The sequence below is a fragment of the Medicago truncatula genome, chromosome 7 (genome assembly GCF_003473485.1).
Source record: "Medicago truncatula cultivar Jemalong A17 chromosome 7, MtrunA17r5.0-ANR, whole genome shotgun sequence".
NCBI lineage: Eukaryota > Viridiplantae > Streptophyta > Magnoliopsida > Fabales > Fabaceae > Medicago > Medicago truncatula.
The window spans coordinates 27,761,001-27,780,023 of NC_053048.1; the positions used below are offsets into that span (position 1 = coordinate 27,761,001).

General features: G+C 33.0%; 3 protein-coding genes across 6 annotated transcripts; 1 reads left to right on the forward strand and 2 right to left on the reverse strand.

Annotated features, from left to right (window-relative positions):
* Positions 1 to 810: 810 nt before the first annotated feature.
* On the reverse strand, positions 811 to 3,532 carry LOC11408552 (uncharacterized). Its single transcript, XM_003622934.4, has 5 exons — positions 3,291 to 3,532; positions 3,114 to 3,177; positions 2,525 to 2,997; positions 1,508 to 1,769; positions 811 to 1,163 (listed from the first exon to the last, which is right to left on the reverse strand). The coding sequence occupies exons 1-5, from the start codon at positions 3,294 to 3,296 to the stop codon at positions 1,144 to 1,146; spliced, it is 825 nt and encodes a 274-aa protein (XP_003622982.2). The 5' UTR covers positions 3,297 to 3,532; the 3' UTR covers positions 811 to 1,143.
* A 5,585-nt stretch (positions 3,533 to 9,117) lies between these two features.
* LOC11405433 (uncharacterized) lies at positions 9,118 to 13,816 on the reverse strand. 4 transcript variants are annotated; one of them, XM_003622937.4, is made up of 5 exons: positions 13,654 to 13,815; positions 12,359 to 12,567; positions 10,531 to 10,820; positions 9,600 to 10,419; positions 9,118 to 9,513 (listed from the first exon to the last, which is right to left on the reverse strand). In XM_003622937.4, exons 3-4 carry the CDS (start codon positions 10,799 to 10,801, stop codon positions 9,620 to 9,622), a joined length of 1,071 nt encoding a protein of 356 aa, XP_003622985.1. In that variant the 5' UTR covers positions 10,802 to 10,820; positions 12,359 to 12,567; positions 13,654 to 13,815; the 3' UTR covers positions 9,118 to 9,513; positions 9,600 to 9,619. The 4 variants fall into 4 exon arrangements, with proteins under 4 accessions (XP_003622985.1, XP_024627011.1, XP_024627009.1 ...); XM_024771243.2 differs by having other exon boundaries at positions 13,701 to 13,724; XM_024771241.2 differs by having other exon boundaries at positions 9,600 to 10,820; positions 13,654 to 13,816.
* A 3,343-nt stretch (positions 13,817 to 17,159) lies between these two features.
* Positions 17,160 to 18,597, forward strand: LOC112416635 (protein FAR1-RELATED SEQUENCE 5-like). Its single transcript, XM_024770916.1, has 2 exons — positions 17,160 to 18,221; positions 18,580 to 18,597. Exons 1-2 carry the CDS (start codon positions 17,160 to 17,162, stop codon positions 18,595 to 18,597), a joined length of 1,080 nt encoding a protein of 359 aa, XP_024626684.1.
* The last annotated feature ends 426 nt before the right edge of the window (positions 18,598 to 19,023 follow it).

Consider the following 19,023-nt stretch of genomic DNA (forward strand, 5'->3'; position numbering starts at 1 on the left):
TCTCAAACTATCAGTAAGTTTTGACATTCCATTTGATGTCTATTTCAAGGATCGTAACTTTGGAATAGTTTCGAGGACTTGAATAGTTTCCTTCAAGCTCAATGTCCGTTGCATTGAAACCAAATTGCTCATTCTCACACTTCTGTTTACTTGACTGTGTGCACGTGTATTTTCATGTACACGTCAGTGATTGCATACCTCATTGTAGAGATCAAGGCCTGAGTAATTTTATTCAAATTATATGCACTTGCCAGCACAGTTTCATTAAAAACATTTGTTGCTAATTGATTGTGCTGTGGCTGCGGACTAACTAAGTGGTTAAAACTCAAACTATTCGATATCTCAAAAAAGTTGTCTGCTTTAGCAGGTAATGACGAAGGCATAATCTGTTGTCAACTGACTAACTAAGCACACATCATGCACCTTTTTTCAAATAACAATTTGGTTTCTGTTTGTTTCCAAGTTTTGTTTTTGCAAAATTGAAATTTCAATCCACCGTAATCTGTAACGTAGTTGTAACGCGTTCTCAAACATACACTACCTAATATGCTGCATGGGTCGCATCAGTCTACAAGTATGTTATTTTCTCAGCAAGTAGTTTAAGACTCTTAACCTATCACTCCTTGTGCTAGGTAGGATTCATTGTGTTTTTAATAAATTTCATTTTAACGTTATAACTTTTAAAATTAGTCTTACCAAATATAGCCTATAGTACTCTGGGAGTGTAAAAAATGTGAAATATTTTCTAAAACATATGTTTATAATTTTAACTTGTAAATGAAAAAATGAGCAACTCTCCACCAAAAAAAGTAGAGATTAAAAGGAAGTGGTCCCACTGACTCTCTAAACTCATCTATTACATTACATTATTAGGTCAGTCATCAAATACTTAATTAATTTATGCCTCTAATAATATACATGCCAAACATTCTCATTCTCATCTAGACTTAGTACATTAAGATCATTAACAACAGATATCCCATCTCTTTCTTTGTGCCTCTCAATATCTCTATCTTTAGCTAAGTTACGTAAAATCTTTTCTAAATATCTGATAGAAATTAATCTTCAACATTAACTTGTGACATAGATTGCCTGCTACCCCTTCACCACACATGTGATACATCTGCTGTTGTCACATTTATTTCATAGTTCCAGCACCACAACTGTTTATCAAACAAAAATATGGCAAATCAATTAGTCAAGCACCACAACCGTTTATCGAATAACTAATATATTTGTACACGTGAGCTTAACTCAGTTGGTAAGGATAATGCATAATGTATGCAAGGTCCAGGGTTCAAACCCCGGCCACCACCAAAAAAGAATAACTGATATATTTAAACTATATTATAATTATATACATCAATTATTTAATGTTATAAAAAAAAATATTTGTTTGTAATACTCCCTCGATTAAATGATTTCTTAATGAGCGTAAAAAACCTTAAACTACCATAGATGCAGTAAATATATATAAAAGGAGATGCACATGCAAAAAGTGACATACATTCAGAGTCTGTTGTGATCCAGTTTGCTTTTCTTCTACAAGTGGTGTGGCCACTTTGTGAAGAAGGGATGGATATGGTGGAAGTTGCAGTTTGGTTTTGTCCATTTCTTGTTGAAGAGGCCATTGAGAAAGCTGAGTAGGCAGATGAAGTAGTGGAACAGCTTTCCATATCCCATCTGAAACTGATCTTTGGTGACTCAGTTGAAACTTGATCATCATCTTGAACTGCTTTCAGGTTTCCACGTCTCCGGAACATTAAAACCTGATAAATATGCAATGATAAATCAAGAAGAGAAACTAGATAGTTAAGGGTTTTAAACAAAGTTCTGCAATTTGAGCCGCAATATCAAGGTTTTTGATTTTATGCCACCTCAATGCAATCAAGATCAAGGTAGCATTAGTATCTGATTAGACTAAAGATCGGATAATTCAACTGGTTTGAACTGATGGTTAAAGACCGGTGAGCAAAGATTGCGACGCGATGGCCATGGTGAGCAAAAAATATAATAGTTGTATATGTGACTGCACTTTTGTAATATCAAAGATTGCGACGCGATGGCCGAGGCCAAATGAACACACATTTTAAAAACTAGTTGAGGATTAAGAGGGTGATTTCTTTTCCATTTTTCAATTACTTTCTGGCTAATTATTGTATGTTAGCTTGTCGATTATTTGGCATGTTATTTTAGGTCCTTAGAAGAAGTGACAAACACCACTTAAAACTCACGGATCTTTAAATCTGAATGAAGGTGTTTAGTCTAACAATATCGTCGTTACTGGTTAAGCTAGGGGACCATTTGGCATTATAACTTGGCTACAGTATTGACACATAACAACAATAATATAAGGACAAAAAAATTATCTCCCTAACATAGTGTTCACATATCTAAAACATAGAATTGAAAATGATATTTTTATCATGCAACAAAAATAAAATAACATAAAGAAAATGTAAAAATATATGAATGCAAAACCAAAACTTATGCTAAACAAGTAAAGAGGTTGAAAAAGAATTACCTTTCTTCCATAGAATTTTCCTCCTTTATCTGTCTTGGCAGAGGCAGCAGCCCATCTAAGCAACTCTTTCATTCTAGACATAGGTTTCTTTCTATCACCTTTAACTTGATCTTTAGTTATTGTATTATCACATTGGTCATTTCTTTCAGCTGAAGATGATAATGGTGCTTCTTGAGTTATAGGCAAAACCTTGTTTCCTCCATGAGTTGTTGAGTCTGTCTTGTTAACAATTCCTTCATCTCTAGATGATTCTTCTTTCTTCATTTTCATAGAGTACACAAAATGTCTTCTACTAATGCCTATTCTCTTTAAGCTAAGGGTTCTGAAAAAACAAGCCTTTGGAATGTCTTTTCTATATAGTAAAGAGAATATCTTCAAATTCTTGTAACCATCTTTGCTGCATGAAAACCTCTTTGTCCTTTTATATGATCCATCTTGCTTTAGTCCACTAATATTCCCTTTACCATTTTGTTCTGAAAAAAAAAACATTTAGAAAATATATTAGCATTAACATTCAATTTTTAAAACTAACACAAACTTCTAACTTAATAACAAGAGTTGAAACATTTGTTGGAGAAATCAATCTTACCATTGATATAGGTGCTTCTCTTTCTTTCTTGTTCTTGTGCCTTTTTAAAGAGCCATTGAAGAATCTGATATTATAGACCAAAAGGGTTATTAGCTTTGATGTGAATAATGCATGATACATATTCAACTATATATATATAACTATATTATATTATAATGACACATAAGGAAGCATTACCTGCATGCCTACAGTGGAAACTTTTGTTCACACTTTTAATATAATTATTATAATATATTTTTTTTTTGTGTGTGTTTGATGACTGTATTAGTCAAATGAATACAGCACTGCAAGATCTATCTGTGCTGTCTTAATGTTTAAAGATTCCTGTCTAGTTTTTAGGCTAATGGTGAGATGAAGACAAAGGAAATTGCAGTGAATCTAAGGAAGTTGAAGAGACAACTAGGCGGTGATAATGGAATAGTTGGCTTATTATTCTTAGTAACATGGGACTTGGTATATATAACATGATCAAGTGGTTGATGTTAATAAGATAAATAAATATCACTTAAAAATTTAATTAATGTTTTAATGTTTCAGCCTCTATGGCACTGTTTTTAGCCATACACTTGTATGTGTTTATATAAGTTGATACGATATATGTATGGACCCCAGCTTGATGTTAAACCAATTTTTGAGATTTGCATATGATAGTTTCAAATCAAGATGAAGATTTAAGTATAAGTTTGTGTGGATTCAAGGAAGATATTTGAAGCATAATGCTCTAATCTAGTGTGGAAGTTTATATTTTCAATTATTACTTGGTTCATATTGTAATAACAATTTTAATATAGTGAGTCATTAAGCTACAATTAAATCTAAGATAGACTAAAGTGGATTATAATATTGTCAAAGATAATGGAAGTATGTGAGGTCTCAAAAGTGTTTTAGAGGATTTCTCAAAAATGATAGCGTGCATGGTTTTTGTAGTGAGTCGCTCTATTGATATATTCTCAAGAGGAACATAAACATACATACTTTGACAGTTGTACCTTTGTGGTACAAAGGTCAGGTGACCACTTGATTGCTTAAAGGGTTCAAATTGACTCTGAGCGCCTTATTTAATGTTTTGCATATCTTTGCGGGCATATATGATATGGAGATGATTTTGAACGTCTTATTGAACCTTAGCTTTATTAGTCAACTTTGAGTCCGAGGATTGGGCCTCGACTCATTCTAGAACACTTTCCAATACATTAGATCACAATATGTTTTTTATTCTCCCCTAAAGAACAGATGTTCATTGACTAAGAACAATTATATATGAATGAGTTTGACACCACATTTTATATGTGGCTTAACAAGCTCACGTTATAATCAAATGTAAAACTTCTAACTCATATACTTAAAAGCTTTAAGAAAGTAATCAATAACTATGAATGTGCATATTTACTCTTAGCTTATCATAGTAAATATGGTAAGACCGATGATAGAGTAATCCTATCATTCATGTTGATTAAAAAAAAAAACTACATAAAATATGGTAAAAAAAAAAAAGAAAATGGATGAAACTTAGAAACAAACGATCATTCAATTTCGATTGACTCTTATTCAAAAAAAAAAAAAAATTAATTTCGATTGACTCATCATTTTGGCTTAACACAAACATATTCCTTACTTAAATTGGAAAACCAATCCCAAGTATGGATCTCAATTATAGTCTCATCTCATCATGTTTTTGTCTTTTTGATCTATGCCCATGATGTCTCAAAATGGCATTGAAGTTTGAGCTTTTAAGGGGTAGGAATCTTTGTTCGTGAATTCTGCTTCACAATGTAGCACAAAGAAAAACATAGGAAAGTTCAATCATTGAAAATAATTATATGCTGTCACGGAAATTGGTCTCAACAAATAACATGTTCCATAACATGGATAAACAATAAAAGTGGATAAGATATTCATAATTTCTTCTTTTTTAAGAAAAGACATTCATATAACTAAAGATTATTGAATACAGACATAACATCTTATTCAATATTTTACAAAGAAAATACCCAAAATTTTATGGGGCACATGAACTTAACATAACCCTTTACTTCTTTAAAATATATATTTTTATGCACAACTGCAAAACTAATCTCTTGAGTTAGCAAAAGTGGAGCTTATTGTCAATACTATTAATGCTACTTTGATTTTAATTCTTAGATTTAAATTTGAGACCATTTAATAATTTAAAAGATATTCGTATTATCTCATCTAAATGTTATATCGATTAGGAATAAGAAATGAAATATGTTGGTACATGATGCTTCGTGGGTAGATGCACCTTTTTAGCATCGTGTATGTGTGTGTGTGAAATATGAACTCAAAAGATACCTGAATGTATGTAGTGGTTAAGAGAGCATGTGGGGCTCGCATAAGATATTTATGTGGTGAATTTTTGTGGGTGCAAATTGGGGAACTATCAATGTCACATGGGTGAGCTTGACACCAGAATTTAAAACTTGTATTCGGGAATAACCACATAATATACCCACTCAAGTATCTAGAAGACCCACTTTGTTCATGCTATTCATTTACACTATATTTGGATGAGAAAATTAAATTAAATGAAAGAAATTAAGAAAGATGAAAGAATGGGGATGTACAACTCAATCTGATTTGAGCTAAGAAATTAAATGAGTTAAATGTTGAGAGACATGTTTAGTAAAAGACATTACTAAGCATGTTATGGTGTACAGATGGGTAGGTGGAAAACATACTTGTGTAGATTTGATTGGAGTTTCACCACTTGTGGGATTAGGTGTCGGACCTTTTACCGTAGGACAAACAGCCCTAAAAGCCGCGTCAAGCAAAGTGGCCAAACATGAGAAAGCGTGTTCTGACAATCAACATGCTTTTATACCATTTGCTTTTGACACTTTCGATTTCCTAGCACCAGAGGCTGTTGACCTTTTACATAGAGTTCAAAAGGTCATGCATAGCAATGTTATGTCTCCTAGGTCCATGAATGTTGTGTTCACGAGGATTGATTTTGCCATCCAAAAAGGTCTAACGGCGCAGCTTGTTGTCTGCTTGCCTTCTATTCAAGTGTAAATAATGGTTTATATATATATATATATATATATATATATATATATATATATATATATATATATATATATATAATTTTAATTAATAATCGTATATAAAAATAAAGTAAAATCAAGTAATTGCTTTAGTAAACTATCAATTTATTATTAATTTTTTAGCTACGTGCGCGATTTAATTTATGAAAAAAGCAAAAAGTCTGGAGAACATAAACCTGACCTAGTAGAATAAAAAAGACAATAAATTAAAAGGATCTCACATAAAGGGAGTGAATGCTCTCAATTGGAAAAGAATTTGAGGAAATAACTTGTGATCTTGACCTTTAACCTCCACATTATCAATAGATAAGATCTACCATTAATTTTGATCATCGATAATGTGGAGATCAATGATCAAGATAACCACATTATTGCCTCATTTTTTTTTTCTTCCAATTGTGAAGATCTATTTTTGGTGGTGGTCGGAGTTTGAACCCCAAACCTTGCATATATTATTGCATTGTTCCTATCAACTGAGTTAAGCTCTCGAAGACCAAATGTGAAGATCTTTTTTTTTTTTTAGGGAAGATTGTGAAGATCTATTTCCTCACATAAGGACGTCATTCTTTTTTTTTAAGGATAAGGATGTCATTCATATATACTTGAATATGATCCTTCTTTAATCACTCAAAGAACCAAAAATATACCTGATAATGGCTTTGTTTGAGACAAAATTTTAACCGGTGACAATGAGATTACTCATTACTCCATATTTCATTTTATATTGATTTTTCTCTGTTCCTGCTTTCTTTTTTCTGTTTTGTTTTTATTTTTAGCTTTGTAACCAAAAAAAAATAATATCCATATTTTGGATATATTTTATTGATATTTTAATATTAATTAAAATGGAAAAATGGTATTGGAATACACCATTTAGACAACAATATGTGTCACATAAAAAAGGATAATAATTCGGGACAACAACATTGTTTACAGTATAAACACGGTGGGCAATGTGTTTTTTTATAAAGAAATGTAAAATAGTGCATTTGAAGTACTAGTTAAGGAAACTAATATATTTTTTTTTTAATATATAGGAGAATTTGTCACATAAAATTTGAGTTGAGTCATTAACCATTTTCACAACTTCATTAACTACAAAATGTTTTTTTTTATACACACGCACACACACTAAAAAAACGGTTAACAACATTCATTTTTATGATTAACGAAATTGTGAAATTGGTTAACCGACTCGACTCTAATTATGTGTTACAAAAATCCACTTCTATATTAACATTTTAGTTAAAAAAAAAAAAAATGATTATGTAGACCAAGTTTTGTGAATAAAGTGAAACCTTTGTTCATTCATTAGTTATTTAGTTACGTAATGCTCCAATTTTTGCAACTTCGTTGATTTTGCTATGTTTTGAGTTTTGACATTTCATCCTTTCATGCTTAGATAGTTCAAGTCGTGTTTAACAGGTTTTCATGTTCGGAAAATTTTCAATTTGAACTTCGAAAAATCTTGAAAAGGAGTAATTATTCATAATTATTATTTTTATCTCATAGATGTTCTATAATAAAATAAAATGAAGGAGAAGAATGAAACAAGCTATCTTAGTTATTTAAATCCTATCATATTTTATAATTATATTATATGAATACTGTAGTTAAATAATTTAATACATGTTTTTTTTTTATAGAAATATTCTACTAGTATGCTATGATAATGACTTTTCTCAATTTATTTTATTATGTTACTAAGTTATAAATTTTGAATTTAGTAGTTTTTTTTCTTCCAAAAATTGAAGACTTAATCAAACTTATTGCATATACAATTGTGCTTAAACAGTAAGCATACACTTAGTTCCGTCTAAGCAATCTATTCTTTTTTTTTTTTTGACACAAAATAAAGGACATTCATTCATTCAAATTGATAGAGTACATCGATGCAATACAAATTCGCTAAAAACAAAAAGGATGAATCTGTGAACAAATTCACAACATCCATGTTAATAGCATAAAACGGCAAAGTGCACAAGCCTACAAATATGACTATATTAAAATATCTGGAATAGTCATGCCCCCGGATCTGCAACGTTGATAACGCCAAAGTCATTGGTTGGATCTGCACTAGATCGAAGTTGATCTGACAATCTGAATTGAACAAACACCTGAACAAAGGAAAAGACAAACAACATCGCACAAAGTCGACAAACAAAACAGGGTCACACTAAGAAGACGAAATCACAAAAGAAAAACCTAATTCGATGTGAAAATCACTTATTTAAATAGAAGGGAATGAGGAAAACGATTTAGAGGGGTGATTTGGGTCAAAAATTGACCCTAAACCACCCCTCTTTGGTGGATAAATGAGAAGAAATTAGGATTTCATCCGACGGCTCACAAAAGAGAGAGGGGAGAGAGATGTTATTCTCTAGGGTTTGACTAAGCAATCTATTCATAGAATCAACACATATCATGCTTAAGTAATATCATGCTTAAGTAAGTTCTGCTTCGTCACACATTTATCAAGCTATAAAAAAATATGTATGCACAAGTAAACGTACACGTAAATTCTGCTTCCTTTCGTGGAGTGGCATTTATTATTTAATGGCATTTGATGGTTATCATCATATATGCAAACAGTGGCTTGACCACTCAAATAGCATTTAATATAAAACGAAAAAATGCAAAATCATTTTTAATATGATTAATTTGCATTGAGTAAATAATTCTTTTTATAGATGCATCAAATTAACTCACACCATAGTATCACTTTACTATGTTAGTTCATAAAACATCTAACATTGTGAGATCTGGTTGAGCACTAACACATTTATTTGTTTTCTGTATAAAATTATTGTATCAAGTTTTCAAAGTATTTTTGAAAATTAATTATATATAACTAAATTAAAATATTCACTTGTTCCCAACAGCACAGACAAGTTCAGTTACTTTTCAACTTTACCTGGTTCTTTTCACCTTGTTTACCCTTTTTTTCAATGGATTTCAAAAATATGTGCACTTAATTAGAATTATACAATGTGCTTCATAAGGATTACACAATATTTACAGGCTGAAAACAAACAATTTAATAGATGTAAAGACTGAACAATATAATTTACATACTATGCAACAATCTGCCAAACCACCCAGAAGTTTAGTGTTCCCAAGGCTAATGTTGTTACATATAAAAGCAAACTTAAAGAAAAACATTCATTCTAGAAATTCTTTGATTCATTGAAACTTGTGGATAAGGATTTGATCATAATTTACTCTGAAGTTTGCTGTTTCAGCACACTCTAAGGGTCCAAAGTTGATGCATAGGTCTGAAATCATGATTTGCTAGATACAACTTGACCATGTTCGGCATGCTTGCTCAAACAATTCTATTGAAGAAACCAAGTGGGGTTAACTGATGACAAATAAGGAACAGTTTAAATTTTAGCCAAAAAAACTCAAGTATGAATTTTACCAGATAAATGGTGGCAACAATCATGAATGATCTTCGTTGGACCTCGTCCTATTCAAACGACGGCGCCTTCTTGGGACATGAGATGCATCTTCAACCAGTTCATTAAATATTCGTAAATCTTCTTCGACTTCATTATCTTGAAGACCCAACAAATTCTCACCCCAAAGATAGCGACGACGGTCAGATGAACGACGATGCCTTGACCATCCATTTGAAGAACGAGCTCTTGGTTCCCTAACAATTTCAATGGTGTTATCCATCATTTGGAACAAGATGGTGGTAGTGGTTAACCAAGGTACATTACCATTGCCATTGCTCCCCTCCCTACCACCACCTGGTGGTAACCTACCAATACCATCCCCGTTTTCGAGAACATAATCCCCAACTACCACAGCTCCTGGTATGGCAGACTGAATAGCACTCACAATATCACCATATTCTCTTTGGCGCTCAAATTGTTGCCACGCTTGTTCTCTTGTCGGATCAACGTCAGATGGACGAGAAGTAGGATGAACTCTCCTAGCATGCCTACGCAATTCCAGATAATCTCCAGCAAATGAGCATGAATCCCTTGAGCAACTTCTCTTCTTATTATTCAGATAATTTCTAGCCTCTTCAACAACCTCCCAGCCTAATACTGTGCCCCTACACAGAGGACAATGCAAACTCGACTTTGAGTCCTCGGATGAATTATCTACATCTAATTCCTCCTCAAGAACAGCCCTGTCCTGCAAGTTCTCAGAATCAGCAGTTTCTAAAATGCCTTCATCATGTTGGTCTAAATGTCTACTTGGATCTTGGGCATCACCCTGTCTCGATCCTTGTGGAATTCCAACAGACAATAGAGTATTAATTTCATTTTGGTAGAGTAATAATTCATCAACATCATGCATGTCAGATTGCATAGTAAAGTTAATATCAAAACTATTACCGGAAGAGTTGTTAGTGTTTATTAAAGAACTTTGTAAATTTGGGTTCTCCTTAGAGTTGTCTCTCAATTTTTTAAATCGGTCCAGACAATTTGAATGCCTATAACTTGTATCACAAATGTAAGATCTGCAGCCCTTATCATGAGAGCTGCAAAGTAGGAGAACAGCATTATGTGGATGGTCCATGCAGATAGGACATGAAACTTCATCCAATTCTCTGTGAAGAGCATGCATATCTGAATCATTACATAATCTTCGCTTAAAACCAGCCATCTTCCTCGCACCGTGTTAACTACTCAACATATTCAACTCATTAGAAAACTATTTTTTTTCATAACATGACAACAACATGTACACAAAATTTCCAACATAAAAACAAAAAACATGGTAAACAGTATGTAGAAGAACAATTCTTCTATATATATATCTAAGAAAAAGCAAAGGAAGCTGATAAGATTAATTTCATCAACACTAGTATGCAAATTTCTAGTTGTTTTCCTTCCTCCATTTTCCCTTTTATACTCTAAATATAATTTATATTTGCCCTTCCAATTAAAAGGGAATTAAAGGTATGATTAGAAAATTAGACTTAGACTCAATCGTGGATGATGTTTTCCCTTTCTCCATAAACAGAGAAGACCACAAACCATTCTTGCTCTATAACATGATTAAACAAAAATATATAGTTCGGTTCCTATCTATGATTTTGAGATTTAAGTGACATCACGATTCAACACAGAACAGATCGTTCATCACAAATATAGACCATGGCACTAGTGATCTCCAATGTATACTACTTCATGATACTCCTGATCAAGGGATATAATGTGTTGAACTCAAATCTGCAAGATCTATTCATTTATAAACTAAATGAAGTACGCAACTTTTTGTCCTCTCCTCAGATGCTCATGCTTCCCTCACACAAAAAATTTCATTTCCTTGACTACAAGAACATCAATATAGAGGATGACTAAAAGGACAAAAATCTACTGATTGTTGACAACAGAAAATAAAAGACTAACAAAAATATTAGGCTGTCCAATTAGTAATTACATCAATTGAAATTATAAATTTAACATAATAAATGCTTTTAACTATTGCTAACAGACATATATAACATATCTTGGATTCAAAACCAGTATATGACTAGGTGACTAGGATATCATATCCCAATTTAAGTTCAATGGTACCAACAGATTTTTTAAACTAATCGAACTATACTAGAATAGTATCATTGCTTGTCAGTGAACCAAAACTAATTTCAGAAGGCATGACAATGACCACAAATCTTAATTTATTATTAGGCTGCACATTGTATCTTTTACCAAAAAGACGAATATGAGACACCCAAACGTTTAAACTTTCAATTGTAAAAGCAATTTGTGTAAGTCACAGTTTAATATACTATTTTATCAGGAAAATCTCTTCTTTAAAACTATGATTTATAATACAATGACGTTTTTGAAAAAAGAAGACTTTCTAACACATGGTAGAAATAAACTTCCTATTAAAAAGGGTGGCCCGATTCATGAGGCTCCCACTAGGTGGGCTCTAGGGAGGGCAGGCACACAGTCACACCTCTTAAGCGAAGAGGTTGTTTCATGGATTTGAACCTGTGGCCTCCAAATCGCAAGGCAACAACCTCACCGTTGTGCCAAGGCTCGCCCTCTAACCATAAATATAAGATTACAGATATATAAAAGAAAAATGTTTAAAATGATAATATATCATGTAAAAAAGAGAATTTGAGTAATTCAAACCAATATTCAGTGCTTGCAATGCAGAAGTGAAATAGTAGCAATATGCTGCATCGTTTGCTAATAAACTTACCAAGACAATAATCTCTAGCTATATTCCCTACCAGAGGATTCTGAATGTCAGTTTGTAACTATAAGATTTTTAGCTGACTTCACAAAAGAATCACAGGGAAATCGCTCATGCAATGCTCCAAAGTACGTTATAAATAACGAATCAATGTACACTACAATCTTGGACATGTAATTTTATCAAACAACAGAATCACCAACAAGCCACAAAGTCTGCAGGTATACCACCAAAAAGGAAGAAAAAAACTATGTCAAATGAAACAACATTTCAAAAAATTCATCATCAACTCAAGTTAAATAGCAATCGGCGATAAAACAATAGAAAGACAGAATTAAGGACATTTCAATCAATCTGATTCATAAACTAAACACAGTTTTTTGAATACGACAATATTAGGAGAGTTATCTTTTCTAACTTCTAAGATGTTCATTTATGTGTATCTACGCAATTCAACCTATGAGAAAATACAAATCAAACTGACACTAACAACAAGAAAACAATGAACACAAGGACTTCGATGCGGTTATTGATATAGAAACAACTATCAAAAGATGTCATGGGTGGTTAGTTAGACTTATATCTAGTCCATCGTCTCGGTTTTGTTGGTTTACGACAGGGAAAGGGGAATCAATCAAGGTAGATTCGTAAATTTGAAAGTCCAGGCAACAACTTATGGCAATGATAATTGCCACAAAAATGTAGGGTTATTAGGGTAGGCAGGATTTCTTCCTGTCCAACACATCACAAAGGATCAATAATTTTCGCACATCGAAGATTTCTAACCTAAATTTTAGGGGAAAAGCCCCAAAAACTTGTTCTGAAAACCCACCGAACAAATCGGGGGTAACTAATTTGTCCAAGCAATACATCAATATATAATAAAACATTTCTGAACCAAGTTTAGGGAAAAAAAACTAATATTTCAATTGTGGAATATTCCAATTACACCCTATCTTATTCATCACCAATTAAACACAGAACTTAGAACCAATCAGAATCAGGAATGAAAAAGAATCAAAAATCAGAATCAATTTCAAAAACCTAATTAAATCACAGAAATTTCATGCATGGCCAATCACAAGATCAACATCCAATCACAACCCCGATTCAAAATCAAACCGTAAATTGAACCCTCAAACCAAACCCTGTACAAAATCCATCATCAGAAGAAAAAAATCGTAACTTTTCTTGGAAAAATTAGGAACAAAAAGCACCCAATTGAAAAAGCAAGATAAAAATCCAGAAAAATAAATTGCATAATAAATAAATTAAAATCAGAACTGAAAGAAGGGATTTACAAAGGGAGGGGTTGAATTTAATTTTTTTTTTCAATATTAATTTTTGCCTTTGTTAATTCTTCTGGGTTGGTTGGTCTCTGCAGAAGATCCCAATGATGTAGAGAAGAAACAATGAAATTCCAAAATGAACGGTTTATAATTTATTTATATATAAGTTAGAAAATGGAGAATAAACAGAAAGATAAATAACGCATGTTGGTTTTTATTATTTTATTTTTATGGTAAGATGAAAATGCAATGTGAACCTATCAAGTAGGATCATGATTTTCGGGTCCAAACAAAATGGGCTAACTAAATATTGACTATTATTATTTTGTTGGTTAAATATGTTTTTTTTTTCTATAAATATACCAACTTTTCGTTTTAGTTCCTTTAAAATTTTCCTTTAATTTTTAGTCCTTCAAAAAAATTTCATCTTTGACATATAAGATAACCAATGAAAAACAAACTTTAACATATTTTTCTTTTATCGTAAAAGGAAAACACGTCAAAACATGTTTTTCAATGGTTATCTCATATGTCGTCAAAGTAGAAAAATATGTTAAGGATGTTCCTCATTTGTTACATCATATCCAATACTCATTAAAATAGTCCAAGTGATCTTCATCATTGATTATTGTCTTGCCTTTTTCTTTATTTGTGGTGTTATAATTTGTTGAATTTTTCTTTCATTTGAATGCTAATGCCTAATGCTAACATTCTATTCCAAAGAAACAGTTCGGCTACTCGTTTTCCTCTATGTGATTTCCTCTTCATCTTCAAATATAACTCATGTTCCTATCCTATGTTCTCTATATATATACCTATACCTTAACAAGTTCAGCATCTTTTTTCAGCCATTTTTTATAACATGGATTTCTATGACAATTTCATAATAGTGTCGGTGTATATGCGTTTAAGGATCCAATTACTTCATTCAACACTCCATAGATTTTTAATAAGTTGAACTTTAAAGCCATAGAAATTTTCAACACTGCATGTGGATGGACACCGGACGAACACTAGTTCTTTTTGCATGTTGTGTAAGTTGTAACATTAACACTGATGAGCAAAGTGTGTTCTGCTATGTTTGATTGTTACTTGCCATCATTCCTGGTTCTTCTTTTATGCTGTAAAATTGATTATTACTTGCCATCATGTTGTGATTGTGGACACTGCATGTTTGATTGTTACTTGCCATCATGTTGTGTAAGTTGTAACATTAACACTAGTTCTTTGATTTATTTTGATTTTTAGACCAAAACCTGTAAAATTGTAAAAAAAATCCAAGTGCGCGTCCATCTACAAGTCAAATTTTGATCCCCAAATATTCAGGCATGTTTAGGAGAACCTCAACCACGAAATTTTAGAGTTTTTAGACTAGACACAGATTAAATATGAATTTTCCGCGCGCCAAAATCTCAAGAAACCAAAACAGCAAAAACTCAATCTAGGAATCGAATTTTGAGTTGGTTTTTTTAGGACACCTCTATACAATTACATGGAGGGGATCAGCAAATTTGGTAGCATTCCAACTACAACTCGATTTATTTTGATTTTCGACCAATACATGCAATATCACAACTTTGTCCGAGTGCGTGTCCACCCACGAGTCAGTTTTCGTTCCCCAAATTTACATGCATGTTTAGAACATGATAAGAACCTCCACCACAAATTTTTGGTGTTTTTTAATAAGGGACAGACTAAATATAAATTTATCGCGCCTCAAAAGTTCATGAAACGGAAGCAACGGTGAACCTTAAGATACCAGATGTCCATATCTTTTACAACCTTTCTGTAGGTCAAACTTTAAAGCCAATGCATTCTTCTTTTGGGCATAATCAGGGAATGTATAGATAGTGCAGCATCATTGTTGCTTAAAAATGATGGGTTTATGTATTTCTTTTGAAAAAATAACTATGAATTATGATATGAGGTGGCACTTAGCCTACACAAATCAATCTTCTTTGGTATGATGCACAAAAATGAAAATAAATCAAACAAGTTTTCCCGGTTTTATATACTTTTTGACATTGACCCCTAATGTTGTGTTTAATGTTATTATAGACACACCACAATATTTTTCATAATTACACATTTGACCCAAGACATAATTAATGTTTTTTGTATGGGTTTTTATTAAAAACATAATAAATGACATAAAATATGGTTATATTACAAATTATTTTGGATATGAAGATATACCAAGTTCATAAATCAAACACCACTCACATTTATCAAGTTCATCTTGTTTCGGATCCAAAGATCTACCAAGTTCGTCAAACACCACTCACATTCTTGTTTTTCTTCTCTAACCTCATATATTAGTTATCTCTAACCTTAAATCTTATTATCTTAGCTTATCTGTGTCCATCGTAGACTTAGATCTGACCTCAAGAGAAACGGCGGAATGGAAAATTACGAAAATGAAGTTATCGCTGAAGAAGAAGGAGGGCATTCTAAAAATTTTGTAAATGATCAGGTATAGTTTAGTTTTTAAATTTGTCCGTGGAAAAAAGCTTGATTAATATGAATTAAGTTAGTGAATTTTGTCTGCGAAAAAAAAAAAGAAGCTTTTTTATCGCAAAAATCGTAAGTTCGTTTGATTATACGTGAATTAATTGAGTAAATTCGTTTTTTATTGAGCAGGTCGAGGCTAAAGGCAGTTGCAATAATGGACATTCTGATAGTGATAGTGATGAAGATGAACATGAAGAGTCTGAAAACGGTTGTGTTGGTGGTGGCTGCACATTTGGTGAAGAAACAGCAGTTAATGGTCCGGAAGATATTGCTAAAGTTAATTTTACGCAAGTAATTGTTGAAGATTTAATGTTGTTCCACTTTCCGGATGTGTTTGTGGCTTTCATGTTTTATAACTGGTATGCTAGCACCAAAGGTTTTGCTGGTAGGAGGGCTAGGGTGGTGAAAAATTGTAAGGGAGAAATTACACAACAGACTTTTGTGTGCCATAGACAATGTCACATAATGGAAAATTATAAGAATTATATTCGTAAAAGGAAAGCCAAGCCTAAATCTAGGTATGGTTGTGATGCAAGATGTCAGGTTCATGTGGATTCAAATTGTGAAAGGTGGTACATTAAGTTTATATGTGATGTGCACAACCATTCATTTGTAGACAAAGTTTTTAGTGGTATGCTTCTAGCGCATAGGAAAATGAGTGAGTATGACAAGTATCAAATGGGCATTATGAGAAATGTGGGAGTGAAGACAAGGCATATATTTGGTTTGTTTGCTCATCAGGCAGGAGGTTACAACAAAGTAGGGTATCGTAGACAGGACATGTATAATGAGCAACAAAGGCAAAGAAAGAGCAATGTATGTGATGCAAAAAAAGACACTGGATTTTCTAACAGAGTGTTCATCGAAAGATGATACTTTTTATTGGAGGCACACTGTAGACAAAGATGGTGGTCTAGAACACTTGTTCTGGTGTGATGGTACTGCTCGGAAGGATTGGTTTGTTTTTGGGAATGTGCTGACTTTTGATGCTACTTATAAAAAAAATAATGTGTCTGGTTGTGGTATTCTCTGGGGTTAACCACCATAATCAGAGTATTGTGTTTGCTGCTGCCATTGTTGTAAAGGAGATTAATGAAACATATGCATGGTTGCTGGAACGCTTTCTTGAGGCGATGGGTGGCAAGAGTCCAATTTCTGTGATTACAGATGGTGATAATGCCATGCTCAATGCTATTAAAAAAGTATTTCCAAAAGCTCGTCATCGTCTTTGCACCTTGCATTTGATACGCAATGCTACCGCTAATGTGAAAAACCTGCAATTTGTAACAAAGTTTAAGCAATGCATGCTAGGAGACTTTGATGTCAGTGAGTTTGAGCGCAGATGGGATAAGATGGTTGCCGAGTTTGGACTTGAAAACAACAACTGGGTTTTTGAATTGTATTCAAAGCGGGATATGTGGGCAACAACCCACATTAGGGGTAATTTCTTTGCTGGATTTAAGAGAATGTCTCGATGTAAGGGACTACACTCAGAATTCAGTAAGTATGTAAATTTAAAGGATAATTTGTTAGATTTTATGCAACAATTTATGCGTTGGATAAATTATATGCGGTTTAGAGAAGTTGAGGCAGATTTTACGTCCTCATTTGGGGATCATGTGTTGCAATCACCATTGCATAAGTTGGAAGAGTCTGCTGCAAATGTGTACACGCGTGAGATATTAAGTATGCTTGTCCCAATATTTAATAGGTTGTGTACATGTAGGGTGAAAGCCGGAAAACAAAGTGGTTCGTTATTTAACTTTTGTGTTGTTAGGTATGGTAAGAAAGGTGTCAAATGGAATGTCACATTTTGTCAAGCAAAGCTCGAGTTCAAGTGTTCATGTCTAAGAGTGGAGTCATATGGTATTCCTTGTGAACATATGATTTGTGTGTTTGTGTCACTTGAAATTGTTAACATGTCAGGGTGTGTCTTCATGCCTAGATGGACTAAATCCGCAAAGGATTCATTACCTGGTTTTGAAGGAACAAATAATTCTTGTAGTGGTCCTGCTTCGGTTGGTGCTTTCTTGTGGATTGTCGAGTCGTGTAAGAGGATGGCTAATGTTGTAGTTCGATGTGGAAAAAAAGAACATATAAGGACGAACTTCACATTCATATTCTTCTCTAGTTTCATCATCAACAATTCGAATTTTGGATTGATTCACATACATACTTTGAATTGCAATCTTCTGAGGAAATGCTACACATTCAAAACAAATAATATTACTTTTCAACCAGAAAGCCACCACCCATATACAAATAATCTTGCAAAAATAAAATAAAAACCAACCAGAACACTCCGTCCAACAGCCGTAGCAGAACTAATACTATGCATCCAAAAAGTATGATCACCGTGTTGAAAATTTTGAAATTGTGCAAATACTGGGTCATCGACTTCTTCTTCATTTGGATTTTCGTCTACAGGAAATGGGTGAAAATTGAGCATCAATTCATCCAACTCCAGATCAATTACATCGCTGCAGTTACAACAACATCTAATAAATAACCAGATGATTAAAAAAATAATAACTCAAACATTGAAGTTACCTGCTAGAAGAAGACGGTGCCGAAGAAGACATTTTCAAATTCAAACCTAGAATTTTCTTCTCAGCCCTCGACCAATCCCAAGATTCAAACCTAGAATTTTCTTCTCAGCCCGGTCCATAACTAAAAAGCCCAATCTTATTGCCGTCAAAACGGTTCGGAAAACCCAATCAAATGACCCGATCTTCATCTTCGTCTTCGTCCATCTCAAAACGACGAAGATGGCAGACCTGCATCCGCCGCACATTTCATCGGTCACCATCTTCATCATTCTTTGTTAATATTCGTTCATCGGTCATCGTTCTTCGCTCGTCGTTCATCGTT

Excerpts from the sequence above, each read along its gene's own strand:
- LOC11405433 (XM_024771241.2), bottom strand. The coding sequence starts at position 10,801 with ATGGCTGGTTTTAAGCGAAGATTATGTAATGATTCAGATATGCATGCT.
- LOC11408552 (XM_003622934.4), bottom strand. Across the intron at positions 2,998-3,113 it reads GAGAAGCACCTATATCAATG|AACAAAATGGTAAAGGGAAT; the intron begins GTAAGATTGATT and ends TTTTTTTTTCAG. Across the intron at positions 1,770-2,524 it reads GAAAATTCTATGGAAGAAAG|GTTTTAATGTTCCGGAGACG; the intron begins GTAATTCTTTTT and ends CATATTTATCAG.
- LOC112416635 (XM_024770916.1), top strand. The coding sequence starts at position 17,160 with ATGTGTCTGGTTGTGGTATTCTCTGGGGTTAACCACCATAATCAGAGT.